Genomic DNA, 22944 nt, shown 5'->3' on the forward strand with positions numbered 1-22944 from the left:
AATGCAGTGATTTAAGTTAAAGAAGTGATCTGTGCATGATCTGAAAACAGCCATAGTAAAAGAGATCTTGCAGTGATTACATTCTAGGGTAACTAGAGCCCCATGAATATGAATGACTTATCCATATTAGCTCACAAGTGATCCCTAAGATGAAGAGATTGAAAGAACCAGTTGCTGCTTCAGAAAGAGGTATAAAATCTCATAAGAGTATCAGTGGCTTATAAAGCAGGAGCAATAATTAGCTCCGGAAATCTGACTGAGCTACCAGCAAGTAACTCACAAAACTGCAAAGCTAATCATCTTTTGCAATGCAAGAATGTGAGAAGCTAGTGATTGCTTCTGGAACTTTGGTCACCAATCCTTCCCATGTTAAAGCTACTGTGAAACAACTCTAACTGACAGTACTACTGCAAGCCAATTCACATACATGGGGCCCCTGAGGAACCAGGCACCAGTGCTCACTCCAGTAGTACATAATCTCATTGCCACCTCCGTTCCAACAGTCAGAAAACGGACACATCTCCTTCTCCATCATCATCAAACCTGGAAAGGTCAGCAGGTCTAATTCCACTAGCAGGTAACTGCTTCCTTACCAAAAGTTCCAACCAGCCAACATCTATCAATTCTACCAAGGCAATTAGAACCTATCACCCTACACCGATAGGCTCAACCTCCACCTGCTGACAGAGAAGCTGGAACATGCCGGTTTATAAAGATCAGTTTACAATACACAGTAAACTCTAAAGCTAGTGTTGCTTTAATGTGAGAAGTTGAACACAATGCAGTTAGAGAAAAAAAGGATGAAACTTTTGTAAATAAAAAGATGAAACCTTTAATAGCAAGACTGACAAACATATCACTGTATGAATTAATTAAAACTGGGATAAACCCACCAATTAAAACCGATTTACATGATACAAACTCAGTTCTCCAGGAAGGAAAGAAAAAAGGTTTAATTGTTGCGCCTATCTCCCAGAATTTTCATCAGTTCGTATACAGATTAATTAAAGTCATGCAGACCACAGTTCTGTTGCCTCTGAGCTACTATACAAAAACTAGCAGTTAGCAGGAAACCTCATCTGGTAAGCAAATACTGGAAAATTTGATCCTCACTTCAGAGCAACAGACAGGCATACAAAAGATACTGGCAGAGCCAGAAACATGCACTAAGAATTTGGTTTAGTTTCCTTTACTTCCTTCTTCCCTTCTTGTGTATACCTTGCCCTCTTGGAGGACAAACTGCTTACAAGATTTTCTAATTTTTATTTGTATAGGTAATGCTGAACACTACAATTACACAATGCTGTTAAATACTAATAATAGTTTCAATAGTATCACAAATAAACACTAAAAGGAAACAACTTTTTAAAGAATCAGGTAGGTCACAAATTCTTAACATATTTAATTTCAATATTTTTAATGCATTCACTCCAGATTTCTACATTGACAGAATGACAGTTTCTACTGCTGTCACCAAAATGTTTAAAGCTGCATAAAACTTACTGTAAACAACTTTAATATTTAACCAAGGCAGTGGGGCTTCCATGAGTAATCTGGTAATAGCTAGCTCGAACATTACAGTTTTTCCAGAGCCAGTCGGAGCACAAATCACAAAGTTCTTATCTGTATATAAAAGCTGGGAAAGAATTGCAAAGTAGTAAATATAACACAGCTATCCACAGTATCTATTCATACATCCCAAAAGCATTGTCTAGGGGAAAATGACACAAGGAAATTATTATTATGTTGATATATGTAGCCTTCTAAAAATTTTTGTGTTCGATGAGAAGTTACAGCAAAAGAAACATCATTTGCTACACATCTGCCACAGAAATTTAAATGAGATACTGTTCACCTAAGCTTTTATGTAATAAAGTCTGCCACTGTGACAAACAAACCCCCCACTATGTAGCATTAGATGGCATTAATACAGAATCACTGCCAATGTCCACTTGCAGTCAAACGTGGGCTCATCAGAAAGAAGTATTTTGTGCTCAAATTCAAAATACAATTTGTTTGCCTTCTGTAATTTGATCTGCATTCAGAATTTCAACATTGGAATATATATAATTTAAACAGAATGTTTAGTTTTCAATAATCGCAAATCAAAATTCTGCATGACTGTGCTTCCTTCTCACACATTCTATCCTCTACCATCTTAGAAGTCAGGTATGTCCATGGCAGGTTCCTTCATTTTCCTCTGATAAGGTCGATTCTACCTTCCTTCCGTCTCCACAGTGTCACTCGCTCATTCAGCCACCCTTCCTCCCTGGAGCATTCTCTGTGCAGCCTTCCTGGCTTCCTTCCTTCCCTCCCAACTCATGCATTCTACTATTCTCACTCTTTTTTCCTTTCCTTCTAGCTGTTAATGCTCTAAAAGTATTCTATGATTGCTAGGAGCTCACATGGACAAACAGGAATCACCCAGCAATCAATTTATATATAACTGTAGCAATGACTGACACTGACAGTACTGCTGAACAGTTGCAGGAATTACCTGTGTTCTTCATTTACCATTGTCAGTTCTCCAATGCTCAAAAAAAAAAAAATCAATGAAGTATGAATGCTATATGAATACAAAATTTACCCTGATCACTTATATTTATCTACAAAGTACTACTTGCAGACACAGTTACCGTTCTATACTTACATCATCCAAAGCTTTAGACTGTGCATAGTTAAAATATGGGAACTCCTTAAAAATACTTCTAAATTGGGTTGCTTGACGGCATTAAGGAATTTAAAACATTTGAGTGAAAATTATAAAATTTATTTTAGAACTGTAAATACATCTCTTTCTTGTAATTTAAATGAAAACTTAAAACATATACAGCAATATTTCATAGGTTTGTAAAAAGTTATCTAAAAGTAACCTATTAAATGATTCAGTAGTCTTCTTTTAGATTCTTGGTGTGACATATATTCCACTTCAGTTTAAAAAACATGACCTATTTGAGAGGCCTCAGGATTATACCAATACTCAAGAACTTCCTCCCTGGCACAGGCTTCGTGGAACAGCATACTATTATGGAATGTGAAACTGCAAGGGACAAACCAGATACAAGAGCAAGCAGAACACTGCTCTTAGCCTATTTAAGGTGCCAATGGCCACATGATATTTATAATATAACACTAATTAGCATAATATTCTAGCATAATGTTCAGTCATAACAGTAGCAAAGAAATTCATGTATGATCACTTAGTACCTTGGTTTTAAAGATACTTTTCAGTCGCTAATAACGTTTGTTCTTCAGACAACAACATTCTTATCTAAAACATGCATAAGGTGAAAAGAGAGTATTGTTATGTTACAAATCCACATAAATGAGTTGATCCTTGTCTGGACTTGCACACCAACTGTGACCATCTCGTCAGGCTGAGGATGCACACACAGCCAGACATGACACCAACAGTAACAAGAACTGTGAAGTGCTGAGGCCTCAGGTTGATGTTACGTTAAATAACTAAAGAAAGAAGAAAAGCTAAAGCAGTAAAGCAAGAAATAAAAGCAGTTAAACATTAAAAGGAGTAAAGTTAAGCAAGTAACATCAGACTAGAGAAAATGGGGATTTTAAAAAAAATTATCTAAATTTTCTCTTTAAATAAGGGAACTATTTTCAAAATGTAGAGCACTAATGATCTGTGATTGGCCAATTCAGAACAACTGAGTCCTTACCCATTTTCAAAATTAGGACACTTTTTAAAGCTACTAACATGAATTTAAGATGTCTAAATTTAGACACTTCCTAATCCTGATATTTAACCTACCACTTCACAGGTTACTAGAAACAAAATATTGAAAAGAAAGCGTAAAAATACAGATGAATGGTCAATCATGTTATGTGTTCAAGACAGGGCCAAGAAGGAGGAAAATTATGGTAAAATCTGCATAAAGAACGGAAATATACCATAGGCACACTACAACATAAGTACAGACCAACAAAGAATACATGAAGTTAATTTTCTCCTGAGAAAACAGGATAGAAAGTAAGATTCAGTTTTCCTAATATTTATTTCCTAAATAATAATTCACTTTTCCTTTATTTAAAGTGTATGGGGATATCTGTGTATATGCATGTTTGCATATAAAATCTTGCGTGAAATATATATTATGCAAATTAAAATTTTACATTTTAAAAATAAAGTTTTGAGGATTAAATTTTAATAAGTTTTCTTACGAATGAATGATCTGTAAGTTGCCTTATTTTCATTGTATATTTTTAAGTCCAAAGGATAAGCACCTATTTACCATTTGATTCCCAGCATCATGTTACAAATCGAAACTATTACAATGTAATACACGAATACCCAATGGCTACAAATTAAACACTACAGTTTTGTAAATGTAAAGCATTGTAATAAAATCAGTAAATCAGAAGAGCAAATACAAGGATACGTATTTCTGTAACAGCCCTCAAAATTTCCAATTTTCTTTCTGTAGTTCCTAAAGAAATAGAAATAGTAAATTTATAAAATCAGATCTTTTTTCAACCAATAACCATGAAAAATATTTTCCTGACCTCAAGCTATGGGTTCTGCGAGGAGTTCCACGGTTACAACAAGGTCTAGGTGATATAGAAGGAGCTGACAGGATAGGACAGGGAGATCCTTTCAAACGAAAGGACCATCACACTGGAGTGTGCTGAACTCACTCCAGCTTAAGGATGTCTTGCATGTACCAGAGACCCAAGACTTCACGCAGCACATAGTGTAGCATGTAGAAAGGGAAAATTACTTCCCTTAACCTTCTGGCTTTGTTCCCACTAACAAAGCCCAGGATGCTGCTGGCCTTTGTTAGTGCTGGGGCACACCGATCGTTCATGTTCAGCAAGTTGTTCACCAGACCCCAGGCACTTTTCCACAGAGCTGCCTCCAGTCAAACCATCCCAGGGAACCTTAGGGGTTCTTCTCTTTCCCTGCAGCAGGACTGTGCATTTGTTCCTGCTGGTTTTCATGAGATCACTGGCAGCCCCCTCCTCCAGGAGAGACCCCTGCAGTACTGCACTGGTAGCAGGCACATGGGCAGTGTGACCCAGTAACCACCATCCTCTGAGCCTGGCCAAACATTTTCAGACCCATGCAGTGGTCAATTCACTGCTACTGCCCTAACTTGGACACAAGAAAGTTGTGGAAGATGGTGTTTCTCAAACACTCTATGATTCTGTGAACACCCCTGCTGAAGGCAAAGTAAATGACATCCACTGCTCTCCCGTCATCCACAAATTTAAGTACCATTGCTCAATAAGGCAATCAAACAGGAATCATACTTTCCATTCCTGGCCTGTCTCCAAATCCCATCCTAAGCCACAGCTCTGCCCTGCATTTTTCTGCTAGAAGTAATTTTCTATTCCATATTTCTGAAGCAGTTAGCCAGGTACACAAGGTACATTCCACAGACGCAGTGAGTCCCTGTCCCAAAAAGTTTAAAATCTAGAAATAAACCACACTTAGCTAAAAACTATTAAAAACCAAAAATTATTTCTAAAACAATAATTTATCATTTCATCAGAATTCTAAGCACTTCCCCTAATTTTCTGGATATCTCCTATTTAACATCTACTTCTACAAAGATACAAGTACGAGCTACATCACAAACAAACATTTCGTTTTCAATATCTGGTTTCAAATGAAGATGAGACTCTTTACCACATGAAAGGACGAGGCTGCTCTTTTCCAAATTGCTTAGAGGACTGATGTGAAGTGACATTTTCAAATACGTTTATATGACTTGGCACTTCTGAAACTGTGAATCTTCTTCATAAATTGTTGAGCCAGCTCACATTAACAATGCAATTAAGTTCCACAGAATTGCAATACGTTCTACCAATTTCAGCCAATTATCTCACCTTGAGCTGGTGAGAAAATGTTCTTCACTCTACCTCCGATCTTAGATATCCATTATTGTTATATACCAAAGACAGACTATGGACAATTTTTCTTAAAATAGAGTAAAAATAATTACCTGTCATATCCAGAATCTCTGAAGCATTAGAAAATGATTGAAATTTAATTCCATTTTCAGACACAGTGTCCTCATTATTTACCCTATGCAAAGTAAAATCTGAGTCTTTAGTTATTGGAGCATGATGATTATTTTTCCATAAACTTTCTTTTCTCACTTCTTTCACGTTTGCACTTGTATTTAAGCAAGCATCAATTTCTTTCACATCAACAGAACCAGCTTTAAATTCTGCATTTTTGTATGTATAACCAGACTTTTTAAATAAGCTGCAAAAGATCCAGAATTTTCATTAGTTTGTTGTAATGTTACACAGTTAGTCTAATACTTTGAAAATATGTATTTTTGTATTAGAAGCAGAACTAGTAAGATACACTAATAATAAAATTGTATCTAACTTTATTTGATCTGACATAAAAACCTCTTTCAAGGTATATTTTAACTTTATTTTCATTCCAGAAAGAAAGAATCAACTGCCTGTCCAGCTAGGCTCTGACTCCCAACAGCAGATTAACTTTGAACTTCTGCATATTAAAACCAATAGAGACATACAGGTTCTGAGGAAACCTCTCCTCCCAAGCAGCACTGAAATCACATTGAGAACTGCTCGAGGAATTTATTGCTGACTGGCTGACCACTGTTCTGAAAAACAAATGATTGTTGCCTTCTTGCTTGTTACCATGCAGATAAAGAACTCAGAGTAGTATTTTGCAAAATCTTTGTTATCTAACTATTTCTTTAAAACTTAAGCAACAAATCTCATGCTTACTTTTCTCATGAAAGAGGCTGAGCTCAGGTCACATTTAATTAAAGTACTAAAATATTGGCAAAAAGAAACATCTTTTTTCCTTATACTGAAGAAAATTAGTGCCTGGAGCCCTGGAAAAGAGTACCTTCAACTGAAGGATTCAAAACTTTGTGTTAAACAGATTAGTCTAAAATAATAATACCATTCTGACAGTGATAAGTTATCAGAGTTGACTAGACATGTACCTTTTTCTTAACACTGAATGGACACTCTCATCATCATCGTCACTGTTTTCCAGAAAATTACTTAACACTTTATTTTGTGAAAAATTTGCACCAGGTTGCTGAGAAAACTCTATTCCTCTTTTAGATTTATCTTCATCAGAAGAGAGAAATGATGAAACTATTTTCAGACTTTCATGCTGAAAACTAATTTTCTCTCTTTCTCCTAGACTTAATTGTAGCACTTCTTTTTCAGAGGCTATGCCAAAAGGAACAGGTGCTGATGATTTGTCTCCTACTTTTTCAGTGTTACTGTTACATTGTTGTATAAACATCTGGTGCTTTCTCCCTCCTACAAAAACAATAAATTCATATTTCTGTTAATACTCATATTCTTATTCATAATCATTTAATCAAATATTTTCCAAACAGCATCAGCCAAATTTACATATGTTATATGAACTGATATTTCTATCTTATTGCAAGAACTTTAGTGTATATTTTGACTTATGCTAATGAATGTAATGTATTTGTTGTCAATTAAAAAGTTATAAAAATAGGGTGACTTTCTTTGCTTCCTATACAAAGTAAAGGAGCAAAACTGTTCCTCAGAACTACAAAGAAGTTTGTAGGACAGAACTCTTCACCCTGTCCCAGAATAAAGATGGTCTTTAAAAATGACACAATGACCAAGTTTGAAGTTCCTGGTACAAACAGCTGTGAGATAAACGCTGCAGTCTCAACAGTCAGAACTGGTACCAGTGCTGGTGACAGGCTGCTCTCACAACCCTCTTGGTTAATTATCACATTTTGCAAGGTTAGTTCTCAGTAGGATCGGTGTCCTGATCTGGCAGACCAGATCAACAAGCATTGCTGTTCGCAAAAGGAAGGCAAAGGCAGGAGCAGAAATAAGCAACTAAACCTGACGAGATAACAAAACAGTTCTATTCTGCAGTCTATTAATTTCAATGTTATCCATCTGGAAATTTCAAATTATAATGTCCTGTTTGTGATAGAACCACAACAGTTCTAATTCTACAAACACCAGAAGGCTTATTTGAGTAAGTAGCTCTCGATGGAATTGCTTGTGTCGAAAGTAGAAAATAAAACAAACCACCTTCTGTTTTAAAATAATTCTTAAATAGAGAATATCATAATCAGCACAGCAGCTAAGAAATGCAGAAATCTGGTTGACAGAGAGAAAGCAACAAAATTCTTTAAAATAAATTTCCTTAAGGTGATTCCGAGTGTCTAGATGGGAGGAATATGCCACTTCACAGCAATTAACAACCAGATTCAAATTTCGCCTCCTGAACAGCAATTTGATAAAAGCCCCAAAAGGGAAGAAAAAAGTTAGTTTCATATAAACTCTGTACCTTGGGTGAGAGACAGGTCATCAGATCCATGTGTTAACATTGTGCCCTTCCCACTGTGTTACAATGTTTTGTGAAACAATGTGGAGTAACTGAAATTTTGATTATACTTCTGACCTTGCCCACTTCTGCACAGTAAACCTGTGGCCTGTACATGCCTAAAGAGGACCGTTAACGCTCCAAATACATCTAACACCATCATTCTCCACTAAAATACATTCTATGATGTCTATACTTGCATACCTAGAATAGTTCATATTTCACAGCAAAAGAGGAGGAAATATCTGTCACATATTATTTGTTAAGTAATTTCAAATGAATGTAAAATATTACAGTTTAGTCGGACTTTGCAGTGTTGTGTTTATGGGTGGACTTGATCACTTTAAACATATTTTCCAACCTTTCCAATGATTCCATGATTATGTTCTATGATATTTTACCCATATGAGTGTTGGCTGACTTTTCTTCCAGTTCCCTCTGTAACTCCTCTGCAGATGGAATTTCAGTAGTAGCTGGAGCAGGTGCAATAAACCAATTCTTAGGCTCTTCATTTTCTAGATACCTATTTTTAACACACAAATGTAAGGTAAAAGCATTCTGTAAGCACCCTCCACAACATCTAGCTCAAAATCACTAATTATAAATAACCTACTGTTTCTCTTGCTACAAAATATTCTTATTCTTCAATTCATTTGATTTTTAGTCACATAAAATTAAAGAGGCAAAACTTCTGCTAGCCTCTATTTGTTGTAGCCCTTAAGATATGCCTGCATCATACAATGTGCTTGGAGACATTTCAAAGTATGGGTCATGAATCTGGAAATTTCTAGTCCCATGTTTCTATCAGTAGACAAAAAAGTGAGTCACAAGAATACTACTGTAAAATGATTCAGAGTGTGGAAAATCTTGCAGAACAGTTATATATGTCTAACAATAAAGCTTTACCTTTGTCTCATATCTGGTCTTTCATAAAATAAATTTTCCAGTGGAAAGACCATGTCTGCAGAGTTGAACATTTTTAGATCAAATGTGAAGTCTCTTAATTTGCAAAGGGCAGCACAAGCAACTGTAAAACTGGAATTACAAGAATTGAACCTGTATAAAACAATAGGAAGTTTATTAGTTCTAAGTGCCAGTATTTTCTAAATTATTTTCTTTTAGAGCTTTTGCCTGCATCCTTAATTCTTCTTCAAACAGAGAATCTCTGTCCTGATAAAATATGGTTCCTATTACTTATGACTAAAAAATTCCATAGGGCAGCACTTTAAACAACCTTTACAATACTACGATGTGTCTATAGGAGAAAAGTGGGTAGGAGTGAAGATCAAGGTAAAGTTTATATTAAAGTATTTAATTTCTAGGCAAAATGCTAATATTCTTTTATACAACTGCAGACTATATACTTTTTTCTCAAATTGTTTCTGTTCTGAAGGAAAAATACATCTTATGATTACAGTCTGTCAACCTTTTGCAAAATAAAACTATACTGTTACCTAAAAAAGTCAACAATTATTTTAATTTACAAGAAAACAAGATTTTTTTAAACCTACATGCAAATTGCTTACCTGGATAACTGGAGTACAGACCCAACTCCTTAATGTTGTTAACAGGTTTGTTCTGAAACATCAGAAACAGAGATTATTTCTAAACTATTTATAATACACACCAGTCTTAAAAATACTCCACCTAATTTAAATGTTTTTCATTTAGCACCAACTGTAGACATTGGACATATTTTCTTCATGCATTCATGTTGAGAAGTTTCACGGCTCTTAATTCTGCTTGAGGACAAGTTTAAAAAGCAAAGATCTTACTAAAAGAATACTAGAGAGATGATTTTTTGACTCAAAAATCTTAGATTCACTAAAACAAATGGTAAAATACTAAATGAAGCTTATAAAGTCCAATAAAGGCCAACTCTGGAGATAAGGTAACAAAGCAAAGCTATCTACTTTACCTAGAGAGATATACAAAGGCAACACTTCTTTTACTCCAGCAACTCATCAGTAACACATGAAAAGAATCTTTAAGAGTGCTTTGCAATTAGGACTCAGGTTTACTTTATTACTGCGTACCGTCAGCTGTGAATCAAAAATTTAAAGTATATTTTTCTTTTACAGAATCTGTAAAACTTCAAGTATTCCAAAGAGATGCTTCAAACTTAAAACAGAAAACATTTCACAATACCAGGAGAATATAGAGCATGTAATCGAAACTGTCTGTGAACACAGTGAAGAACTTCAAACAAGAAATCTGTCAATGCCCCTTCTACACAGAGTGAGTTTGCAATACCACTTCTGCCAATTTCTGCAACTCCCACTCTGCCAGGTTTTGCCACTTTCCCCTTCACATTATTAAATCTAGAATTTAGAAATCACACTGATAAATCTAACAAAGGTGGTTAATTTTGCCACCATGCTTTTGCGTGCTTTTAATGCCAGTAATCTAAAGCAGGAGTTCTCAGGCTTGGTAGCAGTAGGGGCAGCAGAAAGCATCTATTAGGAACACTATCAAGGTGTTGTTATTGAAGTAGTAATAATCCATGCTGGTGCTTATCCAACTGAATAACCACTGCTCCATCAGCAGAGCTGCGAACACTGCATACCAGTATGAAATGGCTTTCCTATCTCAGGTGGGGAATCGCCAATCTATGATTATGCAACTTCCACTTAAGTAGTTCAGATTTATGATTCCCATCCTCGAACAGTCTTTGTTATATACAGTATTTGATCTCTCAGAGCTTTATGGCCCCTGCTCTCTATGTCATTTATTCTTTGATCAGCTCCATTTATTCCAATTGCTTGATAATATAAATAAAAATAAGATTCTATGAGAGTCATTCTATGAGACTATGGAAATCTGAAAGAGATGCACTCCTTTGTGCAGCTCTGCATTCATCCAGCTGCTGACAGGATGTAAGCTGGGACATCCCTCTCAAAATCTCCAGACAAGCAATAATGAAAAGTCTCTCGGACTTTTAAAAGAAGAAAGAACAAAACAAAAAAGGTCGGGGTGTGGTGGTGATGGTGGGGAGGAGCCCAAAATGTCCCCACAATGGACAGAAATAAAAGGATCTTTTCCATATGCTCAATACTGTTTGACTGCACAGGTAAAAAGCATATTCCAGGCGGCAGAATGAGGGAGTAGGTGTTTGCAGGAGCAGCACGGACCATTGATTCACATTTACAAAAAGGTGTTTGCCAAATCCTGTGAGCAAAGACCTCTCATGTATCTGCTTTAAGAAACACCTCACTACAAACACTACAGGCCACAAGGGGTTTTGCTCACTTTTGAAGCCCCTTTACTTTTCACCCTCCTCCTAAGCCAAGTCCTTTCCTCAGATCACCTCAGTGCTCTCTCCCGGGGCACAAGGTGAAGCTCGCAACCTTCCGGAGCGCTGGCCCTAACAACCCGCGACTGCGCACTCCCAGTCCTGGTTCCGGTGCCCCAAAGATTCAGAGGACATCCCCAGCTCACTCGCACTCCTTCCCGGGTTCTGCGAACCCCTCAGAGTCAGGCTTCCTCTCCCTTCACTGAGGAAGCAGAACCTGCGAGCGCCGCTCCCACCTCACCGACAGCGCCTCCCGCCGCCAACACCGTGTAAAATGGCGGCCGCGGTGGGGCCGCGTGGAGAAACCGCCTCAACGGGGCCGGCGGGAAGCGGCGATGGCCGCCCGGCCTCCCTCCGCAGTGTGCGGGGGCCGGCCGGCGTCCCCTCCAGCTCAGGGGCTGAGAGCTCCCGCCGGCGTTCCCTGTTCCCTCCCCGCTCAGGGGCCGAGGGCTCCCGCCGGCGCGAAATGGAGGGCGGCAGGCCCGCTCCCCGCCAGCTGCCTTCTCTCTGAGGGGCGGCCCGGCCGCGGCACTTGACAAACCCCGCTACTCGGAAATCCTGAAGCGATAGGAAGGGATGGGGCTAAATTCCCCATATAAATTGTCAAAGAGGAATGTGAAGAGACTCCACTGGTGCAAGATTTAGAGCTTGTCCAAACATGGGAATTACTCTCTCTTGGAAAGTCCTTACTCACTTTGACCCCGGTATAAACTAGAAAAGGCAGCTGGTTCCTGACCCATATGACTGTTAGCAAAATGATTCCTGCAAAAAGAAAAAAATATACGGAAAATATTGATCGTTAATATACTTTATAGTGGATTTTTGCGAATCTTTTTCCTTGATGATGAACTGGAGCAACAAAACGCCTCAAATTCTACAAATTGAAGCAATATCACATAAAGTGTTTGTAAAATGCTGCAGTAAGTTGCTTTTTATTTTCCCCCACAGAAATATTGCAATTTATCATCCTGGACTTGCCATTAGAGAATAGTTTTTGAACTAGTAAATTTTAAATAAATTGCAGAACTGTCTCAGTCTAAATTTAAAGCTGGTTCAAAGCTTCATGCCATTCAACAAATACTATAGAGGCAGCTACTGTAAATATGTATTTCCTCATACATAAATAGATGAAAAGAAGATTTTCTCAAATATTGATTGATTTTAACATAAATAATTTTTATTTAATCAACTTTTTTTCTTTCTTGAAAATATTGATTAATTTTTAAGTTTCCATTTCAAATTCTTAGACATTGTATGTTTACATAATGTGTGTTTGCTCAAGCCATACAAGCCCAGGTCAATTAAAAGCATGCAAGAAAGGTTATACTCATTTTTACAATTCAGTATATATGTGGTCTTTCCTTTATTAATTCTTACCTTAAAAATACTTGCATCAGAATTGTGTCATAATATCCCAAAATTTATACCACATGTTTAGATGCTTTAATCCACCTCCCCAACTAATTACTGGGCAGACAGCCAAAACTGAGAAGCACTTCATTTGTATTTCCAACATGACAGGATCTTGGCCAGCACAGAATAACAAAAGATTTTATGATAAAAAGGTTAGAGTACAATTAGGATTTCTGATAAACCCATTATCTGCAATTGAATTCTGAAGCCACCAACATTATTCAGTAATCTGAATAAAAACAGGGAAATATTTGTGTTTATAAGCATACAGTAAGCATTCATTTTTTGCTTGTAATAAATTCTGAAACCAGAAAGCATTTTTCCTTCTTACTATTAAAGAATGCCTTCTTCGATTCTGGCCTCAGGCAAGTTTCCATCTTAGTTCACAACATCTGCTTTTAGCTGACCAGACTTTAATGTTTAAAGCCATAATACAAACAGTTCATTTTTTAAAGCTATTTTTTCTTCGATTCCTTTCCCTAGGTGACATCTCCCTCAACACACACACAAATCACATAAAATATATAGCAAAGCAGTCTCTCAACTGCTCTGAGACAGTTTAATTTTTGATTTTCCCGAAGCCTAACATCTGATCTGCCATATGTTTTGAGTCTTTCCAGCTCATGGAGATCACATACTAAGTCATAAACTTGCATGTTCTGGAGCAATGCAACTAGAAAATCATGAACACCAGACATTGGTCAGTGATCCGTACGATAACAGAATAATACTCATACTTGCTAAATACAAAGCTGTTAGAAGATTCAGGTTTCCTCAGAACTTACAAATTGAACAAATCAGCTACAAACAAATTAAATGCATAAAAGGAGGAGGACATAAGTGATCTGACAATCAGTGGTGTCTTCTCTCAGCTTCGTTTGGCTTTATCCACAGTTTCAGAGGCATGACAAAACCATTGGTCTAAAAAGCATCCTACCTCATGGCAGAAATCACTCTGAAATGTTAAAAGGTCTAAAGTCACAGGCAACCCCTGAACTGGATGATTTTTACCGTTGCTTAAGGTGGTTTCAATTACTCATCTATTAGAGAAATTGTAAGATTTGAGAATTAAAAAAATATTTGCATCTGTAATCTTTTCCAGTCAAATAAAATACAAATAAAAATACAGCAAAATTTAAGTTGCCTGGATGAGGAAAAGGGAAGTTTCTTCCATTTTCATGTTGGCTAGTATTTACAAATGTGGGCCGGATGTTGCACCACCCTTGCAAAAACTTTAAACAGGTGAATAACTTAGTTTGTGGCAGCTGAAATTACTCACGTGCATAAGTGTTTGCAAGATTAGGTCTTAAGAGAGCTAAACGCGGCTCCCGCTGGGACCTGGCAATACTGCTCTGCATGTCCGCCGGAGGGGATCTCCCCGAGCTGATACAAGGCACTGCTCCCCAGGGCTGAGCCAGCAGCCTGCTCTTGCTGTGCCCTCAACAGATGCTTCTCCAGGAAGTTTAGCTCTTGAACTTTGAATTTTATGTGACTAAATTAAAATATTTTTATCACTATTGCTTTTTTCATGGTGAGGTGGCAAAAGCGGTCTTTTCTGTACTTTTTTTACATTTGTTTCCTTTTTAAATTTCTTACCCATACAGGTTTTTTTAAATTTTTTTTTACACTTTTAAGACATTAACTCCTCCCCCTGAACCCCTCAGGCAAAGACTAACCATCAACGACTATTTTCATTATGTATAGTATTAGTGTTGTGCTTCAGATTAACAAAACAAGCACATTCCACATTTACAACTCCACCCTGAACAAACATGTACATGTTATCATGTACAAACATTTATTTTGTCATATGCTATTTAGATACACTAGTAATTTTGCACATAGACAAAGGAGATAATGTAATATTGAATATAGATTTTACAGTTCAGATAGCTAATACTTTTCAGTTCCCATATCTAAATCATAGGCTCAGCTGATAAAATGAGACATACATGCAGAAGGAAAGTGAGATTAATGCTGTGGTGATATTTGCTCTTTTGGAGTGTATCTCCTAGGAGGCAAATCATTGCTGCTTCCCTTAAAAGTGAAACATAAAGAATGTTTCATTGATAGTATCTGTGGAGTCTGCTTTTGTAGAGATGACAAATAAGCCTGAAAGTTATATCTGCAACCACTGTTTTGGAAAATTCCTGGTTATTTTCGTCTTGTCTGTTCCAATGTTGTACTTTTTTAAAGGTAGGAAGGGAATGGATGCTTTTTAAGCTAGAGCTATTTTGTTGAAGTCAGATCTCAACAAAATGCTCTTATTTTATTAACTTTTTGCTCTAAATTATCATGACTCAACAGTATTTACTATTATACAATAGCTAACATCTGAATTCCAGATCCTCTGATGGTTTATACCCTTTGACAATGTTTCCTGCCAGCAAAATTTCTTTTTCTTTGGATTAGAAACTATAATTCCATAATTGAGAACACACTGTTTATGAACTTCATTTGGTGTACAGTTTTGGGAATTTTAAAAATATTTACTCATAGTAATCTTCATGTATCACTCTGAATCATTCAATAAGTGTACATCCAAAGAGCTCATCTTCCAAATAATCAGTTCTATACATATTCCTGAGTAATACTTGCAGACCAGTTGACTTTGAGTTAGGTTTGTAAGTGAAATCCTTCTAACTTGCTGCTGCTCAGTAAACTGAAAAGAAGATACACTTATTGGAAGACAAGGTCCATAGAATAAGCCACAAATTGTAATTCTAAGGAAAAAGGATGTTTCTCATCATGGAAAAGCTATTTATACAGAAACCTTAATATGACTGAGGTATTTGTCCATATTCAAGGGACAGAAGAAAATCTGTGAGTTTTGAAAATACAGATATGATAGAGAATGAATTTTTAGAATACATTTTGTTTTACACATAGCATTTTTATTCTCCAAGAAAGTTTATAGCTGTTCAAATGTGTTTTGTTATTTTGGCAAACAATGTTTTGAAGAGTAGGCAAGAGGTAAGAAAACAACTACACTATGAGCACTTACTATCTATATATCTGATTCCTTCCCAGAGAAATTTGTTTTCTTGGCTTTGTGTCCACTTCATTTTCTGTAGAAAAAAAAAAAAAAAGCAAATACTTTAGCTACTGTTCTCTTTGAAATGCTCATCAAAAGATTCCTAGAAAAAGTTCATCTTCCTCACTTGTTTTCTTCCTTCCCTGGTTGGTCCTAATTACTAAACTTATACTGATGAAGGTGGAATAAAGCAACTCAGCCACATAAACAGCATTTAAAGCAGCAGTGTGATACACATACAAAGTGCATGGGGTCCAGCCACTATGATTAATGGATTGATGTAGTGAGGATTAAGACACATATGTATTCTAGAGATAATTCTCTTAATTTAAAACAATCTTTTCTAGGATGACAGCCTACTTTTCAGTTATTTTTAATAATCTTCCATACTGTAGCTATGCTGTGCATTTTAAGTTAAACAGCAACAATATGCCAATTAAATTTCTGCAGACTATATGATCTGAACACCCTACAGATCCTTAGCTTTTTCAAAGTAGGTCCGTGTATACAGATTTTGTTTGATCTCTGGTTCATGTCAACCTGGTTTTGAAACATACCATGACTAGAAAATGTTTCTTTATGATATGTTAGTTATCAAGAATGTGATCTATACTGATAGAGAAGGAAACAAGTTCATGCACTGATCTTTCTTCAAAAATGAAGTTTATTCTCCTTGCAGTAAGGTAGAAAGCATACATTCCTCAAAGTTTGTTTTCTCCTGTACTTATTTATTTTAACTTTTTATGATCATAAAGAACATTTGCCTTGAGCCTTATGATTTTAAATTTAATAATTTGATGCTTGATAATATAACATATTTACTGATGCATCAGAAAAATGTTGAGTGCAAAGCTGTGTGTCTTGTAACAAAGTGTGGTCTAGTTCCGAGGACAGTGTTAGGATATTATTGCAGTGCAGGTAATACACAACAGTAAGTACAAGTGCAGAAGTATTACATGTCCTTGCAGATGATGGAAGGGACATAAGTCAACCCTCTTGTCTCCATATCAGATACCAGAAAGCTGTTTATGTTTTGCACCACTCAGACCATATCGTTTTAGTAACTTAACATGACTTGAAAGGTGGGGGGAAACCGTACTGTTGCAGATGCAACACACAAGAATGATACAAGTATCTAATATCAGGATGAGAAGAAATGGCCTCAAGTGTGCCAGAGGAGCTTTAGATTGGATATTCTTCACTGAAAGGGTTCCCAGGCATTGGAACAGGCTGCCCAGGGAAGGGGTGGAGTCACCATCCATGGGGGTATTTAAAAGACCTGTAAACATGGTTCTTAGGGACATAGTTCAGTGGTGGACTTGGCAGTGCTGGGTTAATGGTTGACTTGATAATATTAAAGGTCTTTTCCAACCTAAATGGTTCTATGATTAAGGTATCTGTTGAGTACTTCATCATAGTTCTTGGGTTCACTGACCTCCATTCTATTGCACAAGTCTCAAAGGCATTTGAATAGAATGTTTTTTCCAATTCAAGCTAATTTGTACCTCTGTAAATTCCAGTGCTATCATATTTTTTGACTGAAAATCCTTGTGAAACAAGTATAATTCAAAACTTGAAAGTAGCAAGTATCTTACATTCAGTCTTTCATGTAGTCACTTGTACAGATGCTTAGCTTCCAGTTGGGGCATTTGAAGCAATTGTACCGCTTCCTGACATGATGTCTTCTGAAAACAAACCCCAAAACATTACATGAGAAGCAGCAGAATAGAAACCCTGAGTACACTCACATTTAAGAAATTGTCCATCACCAGGTGGGTTTGTTCCAAGTCAACTGTGGACTCCAAACTGCAGAGCATGTCAGGAGTAGGCACTGTATTAGATTGAACACATTCAGAGAAACTTCCAAGCTAGGAAATAAAGGCGATGACTAAAGCTTGTGAACTTCCCACAATCACAAAAACATTTGAGTACAAAAATCCCACTGTACTTTGGCACAAAATGCTGAAGATGGTTTACATAGACTCAACTTATCCTCAAAGTAGCACAACTGCTTTGGTGACAGTGGAGAACCTGAGCTATCAACATGTTGCAAAGAAAGAGGAAAAACTTCTGTCACACTGGATTTTTGATAAAAATGGAAGAGGCAGCAAAGAACACAGTTGAAAAATGCAGTGTGTTGACATACTACCAAAAGAAACAGAGTTAGATATGAAACACTTTTATAACAAGCTGACTACTGACAACGATACAGAAAGTAGGTGACAGTATTTCAAAGTCAAGACATTCTACATACTTGTTGATGTGTTTACAACATAGATGAAAGAGCAGTTTCAAGATTTCACAGAGAAATGCAGGCTGACACGTTGACATTGATAAAGTTTTAAAAACATCTCCTCACATAAAGCCATGAAGAAAACTTTTTAATTTGCATATTTAGTCCAGCTATTCACTAACGAGCCCTTTCATGTATTAATTCAGACCATATAAACTTACTGGTAAATTTTGTGATAAGATATTCAGAAGAGGGCATATATATTTAAATAGATGAAGAAAAGATGAAATGATCAGTGGACTCTACCTACAGAAGAACTCAGGGTGTCATGATGGTCTGACAGTTTTCTGTGTCTTCTACTGTAAGGTGGTGTATGTGCTTTCTGTTAGAATGTTCTGTGGAAAATTGAAAGCCCTGGCTTTCTACGTAATTCTGAGGAAAACTTGGGAACTTAGAGTCTAGCACATCACTACAAAGTATGGTAGAGTTCTCCCTTCTCTTTTACCAAACAGCATTACAGTTACAGTATTCACTGAAGATCCCTTCCCTTTTAATGAAATGATTTCAATCCACATCTCCCACCTCGTGAGTGAAAGGTCCCATTACTCAATTATTCGTTTTTGTGAGCCAAGCCTGTCTCAGCATTTTCAGGGTAAAACCATTTAAAATGGTATGGTACAATTAAACCTTACATAAAAAGAACACATACGTGCTAACATGACTGTATGGCTCAGGAAAAACACCTGAGAATTGGGAGAAAACCCCCCCCCCCAACAAAATTACTGCATTCCCCTTGGCTACCAGAGAATACAGTCATGAGTGCTCTTGTCCAAATATTTAATTCATCCAAAGGAACCCAACTAAGTAAACCCAACCCACTATAAGGAAGCAAAGTATTTCTAGTGATAACAGTGATGTTTGTATCACATTTGCAAGAAAAGCCAAAGGGTCAAATCACTATTTAAAAATGGAAAATGTAACTTGTTAATTCTAATAATATTGAATTGAAGGAGTGGATTTTATATAGCTTTTAAAACTGTTTAATTTAATATGAAAGAAACTAAAGATTAAAAACTCATTCCTTAACAGAAGGTTTCTGCAAATCATACAAACTTACAAAAAAGTAGTAAGATCAGCCTAAGCTAAACTGTTTCTACTAGCATCACTAAATGTTACAAAGTGTGGGTTTCAAGTGCTTAGTGGGATTCATCACTTCTTTGTACTCATTTAAGCATCTTGTTTCCCTGTAAAACATGCTGGAATTGCAACATCTAGGCAAATAACTTTAACATTTGGTCTTCATAAGCTGACTACAAAATACTCTATGTGGAAAAAAATATATTTCTTTATGAAACGTGTTATTTTCTTTCTTGAGAAGCTGCTGATAAAATTCTCATGATATTCAGACAGTATTTTAATTAAACATATATACAAAAAGAAATCTACTTCCTGTCTCCTTGTTTTAGCTCTTGATTTTCTTTTGGCTTCACCTCTACAGAGTCAGAGTGGTATGACAAAGGAGGATGTAAGAATCCCTAACATGAGCTCATTCATGTAAAAAGCCATTAAATTTCACCAAGTCACCCCCTTTTTGAGAGCTGTAACTTTTCCTTTTCTCTCCACCCTTCTGTTTTCTCCAAAGTGTGACCTTTGGCCTATATTCACAGTCTGCACATAGACTGTGGATGCAGAGGGATTTGAGGCAGAAACATTTCCTTGGGCAATAGAAGTAGCAACAGCAGGAGTACCAGGAAAAACAAAGTGTTAGGATAAATCTCCCCTTAAAAAAAAAAAATAAATCACAGTGCCAAGCTATTCCTCACAGCTACTATAGACCTATGGGGAAGAATCTTAATCACCCATGCACAAGGTACAGAATATAGATCCACAGAACTTCAAAATTAACTTAGATAAACTTACAGTATTCATTAAAAATAATAGTAATTAAAGAAATCGAATGTGAGCAAGAGAAATGCACTGAAGTGTTAAGACATAAGCCCAACAACCATGCAGTTTTAGAGCATATATTTATAGAGCTCTGCAAGGCAGCTCCAAACACTGCTTTCCAGATGGCAGAGGAGAGCAGAGACACAAAGCAGTTCTAGCGATGGAGCTGAGATCTATCACCACAATAACAACCGTGCAATAAAATAGCAGACATCAGCAAAGTAGAGGAGGTTTACTCACAAAAAGCAAAGAAAGGGAAGCAGCAAAATAGGGAAGGGCTCCAAGAGTGGCTGAGGCTTCTGGGAGTGGCATCTAAATCGTGACTTCCCAACTTTGGCAGCACTTGCCTTGGTTAGCTCCCAAAGAAAAATCTGGTTACATTTACTTACAGGTATTTCATGTTTCAAAAGTAAATTCTTATTTCCCTAAATATATTCCAAGCTTTTAAATCAGGGTCTTTGCTACTGCTTCTTGTCATCTGTTTCCCAAAGACTAAAGGGAATTTGTCTGTCACAGTCTTTCTGCTCTGTCATTAGCTCATGGGTGTGCATTGTGTGTATTTCAGTAGTTGAAAATACAGCTTGGCTGTCACCTGGTCCTTCCTACCTGACACTGAGAGCATGAAGTATGCTTCCAGCCTAGAAATACGAGCACACACATGTACTAGTACCTATCACTCCAAGAGCAAAAAACTGATCTACAGGGATTATCTTAGGGAACAAGAGAGCAGCACAACTCCCCTTTTGACTACCACTGCTACATATTCAGCCTGAAATAAGCATTTTAACCATTATTCTTTTCCTGCCAATTAAATAATTGTACAATGTGTCACGGAAATACAAGGAATTACAAGGACTTAGACTGATTTCCTGGTAACTACCACCTCACTTCTCTGGTAGTAAAGCATAGCTTTATTTTTAATTGTTGTAACTAGTGATTCCTTTGTTGATTTATGGGAAGCCCACAGGCACTCTCATCACAGTAGAAGTATAAGATTTTACAATATAGGATACTAGTGTTGGGCAGTTTGGTTGGTTTTTTCTTTATCCTCAGGCAATTTAGTACCCATTCAAGGTGATGCTTGAGAAATTTACACAATAACACTGGGCTTTAATTGATTAAAACTGCCATTTTTCTGTTGAAGACCATTTCAGACAGTGTGGTAGAGTAGGATAAAGTCAGGTCTGTTCTCCAGACTAAGGGAACAGCTTTCATTGCTCACAGACGACAGCTAAGTAAAAGCTAGTGAAATACCATGACCACCATTAATGTGACACAGGAATTAAAACAGTGCATTTCCACTAGACCTGGTTGGGAAATAGAGTTTTTATCCTGGTAAAATTGTAATACCTCAGACTGCTTCCCTTTTAAAATATCCAATTGTTTTAAGACTTCCCATAAAATCTTTGGGCAAAGTTGGTATCCTCAAATGGCACATTCTGATTATGGTGAAATTCCAGCAGGACGTGGTTTTGCTTCAACAGTATTTCAGTAGTTTCTAATTCATTAAGAACAGCCTTGTAGAAAAAGGCATTAAAATGGTGGGGGTTTTTAAGTACAGATTTTTTTTTTTAATTTCAGTTATATTTTTGCATTATATTTCCCAGTTTTAGTAGTGAAAATCTCTGCAATGTTATTTGTTATTGTCATAAAAATGAGCCAACTATCCCCTGATGATTTATATAGCTAGACGTTATGTAGCATGCATCTTAAGCCCTTTATAATTGAAATTTGCACAAAATTGTATTTCTAGGTTATATTTTTATGTTATGCAAAGAACTGTTGACTGTATATTTGGAAAGGATTAAAAAAGCACTATTGTCATATTAAACTGGGGAGAGGGGATTACTACTTACCAAATTTCTATTTATATTCACAACACTTCAAGTAACTGCTATTTTAAACATCAAAACCCACAAGAAATATCTACAGGAATATTGGAAAAGAGAGGAAAAAACCCTGATACTAAACACAAATATTGCTGTGTTTCATTACTGTAATTGCTGCATTAAACCAAGCTTTTACGTTAGTAATCTACCAGTTCTCAGGAAAAAGAAACAAAATATTTCAATCATATACATCCAATTTCTCTGGTTTAAAATGAATTCCTTTCAAAGAAGGTATCAGTTAACACCAGAGAGATTTTTGCCCCTTTGCAATGCTCTATAGTTCTGAAACACTAGCTGGAAATAGGACTTCAAGGCAGTGGAGGAGAGCATAAGATGACTTCGGGAGCTTTCTGTGATTCTGTATCCATTGAATCATTAGTAGTTCTGAAACTCAAGAAAACTGGGTATTGTGTAAAATAGCTCGAGGGAACAGCTTCAGAACATTAAAATACAGTCCACAGGCAATTTTCTAAAAGAACACTCCTTACCATAGTTCTGTCTTCCTTTTAAATATTTTAAGCTAGATGCCTTAAGTGATATATGTCTTGCTTTCCTTTCAGTATAAAATTTCTCTTTGACAGACGGCTTTGGTGTGAGGGCCCCAGCACTGCTGCCTCCTGGGGGCTCCAAACCGCTTCCCTCAGCCCGCCAGGATCCCAGCACACCTCCACCAGGGATGCTGCCGTGCTGGCACAGTACAGCTTGCTATGTATGTATTGCTTTCTTCTTCTGCATGTGGGTATGGAACACTTTTCTTATGAACTGTGGTTCTTTGTTCCTGTGTTGGTGGCTCTT

The 22944-nt window shown here is 36.8% G+C and overlaps 1 protein-coding gene across 11 annotated transcripts in view; it reads right to left on the reverse strand.

The window, feature by feature from the left end:
• Positions 1-17719, reverse strand: part of HFM1 (helicase for meiosis 1) — a 46656-nt gene extending 28937 nt beyond the window's left edge. For 3 of the 11 annotated variants that reach the window (XM_051802084.1, XM_051802092.1, XM_051802021.1), the window contains exons 1-9: positions 11649-12112; positions 9868-9919; positions 9248-9397; positions 8743-8864; positions 6954-7281; positions 5964-6229; positions 4398-4445; positions 2651-2721; positions 1504-1636 (exon numbers count right to left, since the gene is read on the reverse strand). In XM_051802084.1, the coding sequence (XP_051658044.1) occupies positions 1504-1636; positions 2651-2721; positions 4398-4445; positions 5964-6229; positions 6954-7281; positions 8743-8864; positions 9248-9318 (1039 nt within the window). In that variant the 5' untranslated portion in view covers positions 9319-9397; positions 9868-9919; positions 11649-12112. The other 8 variants (XM_051802040.1, XR_007906989.1, XM_051802080.1 and 5 more) reach the window with 8 other exon arrangements.
• Between the last annotated feature and the right edge of the window lie 5225 nt (positions 17720-22944).

The sequence above is a fragment of the Manacus candei genome, unplaced genomic scaffold, assembly GCF_025592945.1.
Source record: "Manacus candei isolate 608988 ecotype Guabito, Panama unplaced genomic scaffold, ASM2559294v1 h1tg000005l, whole genome shotgun sequence".
NCBI lineage: Eukaryota > Metazoa > Chordata > Aves > Passeriformes > Pipridae > Manacus > Manacus candei.